The following is a 504-nucleotide window of genomic DNA, read 5'->3' as shown; positions in this document are numbered from 1 at the left end:
ATATATTACTGGATGTAGGGGGATGTAAAAAACACCAGAGTGAAAGAAAGTTGGTGATGTTGGTCATTTGTGTACATTTGTGAGCAATTACAGTTAAACATATACAATTACAAGATTTTATGCAGTAATTGTCCTGAAGAATATAAATAATCAAAGTACAACAAATAGGTGTATATTTTCAAGCAACTTCTAATGCTGTTTCTGGGAAAAATTATCTACTCCTTTCTTTATTTTGTATGTCTGTGATTAACAGAGTTTAGAGGAGCGCTGCCAGCGGATCCTGCAGGATATGGAGGGGTCTTTGACAGCTCGGGACCGGGTGGGCATTCAAGACTTTGTTCTCCTGGACGCCTACACCAGTGAGACAGCATTTATGGACAACCTCAGAAAACGGTTTAATGAGAACCTCATATATGTGAGTCCTGCACCCACTCATATGATCTCTTAGAATAGACTATAAAAAAGGCAGGCAATGCAATATCAGTATCACAGTTACTTTCATTG

The 504-nt window shown here is 38.3% G+C and overlaps 1 protein-coding gene across 1 annotated transcript in view; it reads left to right on the top strand.

Annotated features, from left to right (window-relative positions):
- Positions 1–253: 253 nt before the first annotated feature.
- LOC107579730 (unconventional myosin-Ih-like) overlaps positions 254–504 on the top strand; it is a gene marked incomplete at its 5' end in the record, with an annotated part of 1,884 nt that continues 1,633 nt past the window's right edge. Inside the window, one exon of the mRNA XM_016265527.1 lies at positions 254–415. Coding sequence (XP_016121013.1) covers positions 254–415 — 162 coding nt within the window. The remainder of the gene's footprint in view (positions 416–504) is intronic.

Source organism: Sinocyclocheilus grahami, unplaced genomic scaffold, assembly GCF_001515645.1.
Source record: "Sinocyclocheilus grahami isolate Dianchi unplaced genomic scaffold, SAMN03320097.WGS_v1.1 scaffold19701.1, whole genome shotgun sequence".
NCBI classification, from domain to species: domain Eukaryota; kingdom Metazoa; phylum Chordata; class Actinopteri; order Cypriniformes; family Cyprinidae; genus Sinocyclocheilus; species Sinocyclocheilus grahami.
The sequence above is the reverse complement of the archived record's forward strand: the minus strand, read 5'-3'. Positions and strand labels throughout refer to the sequence as shown.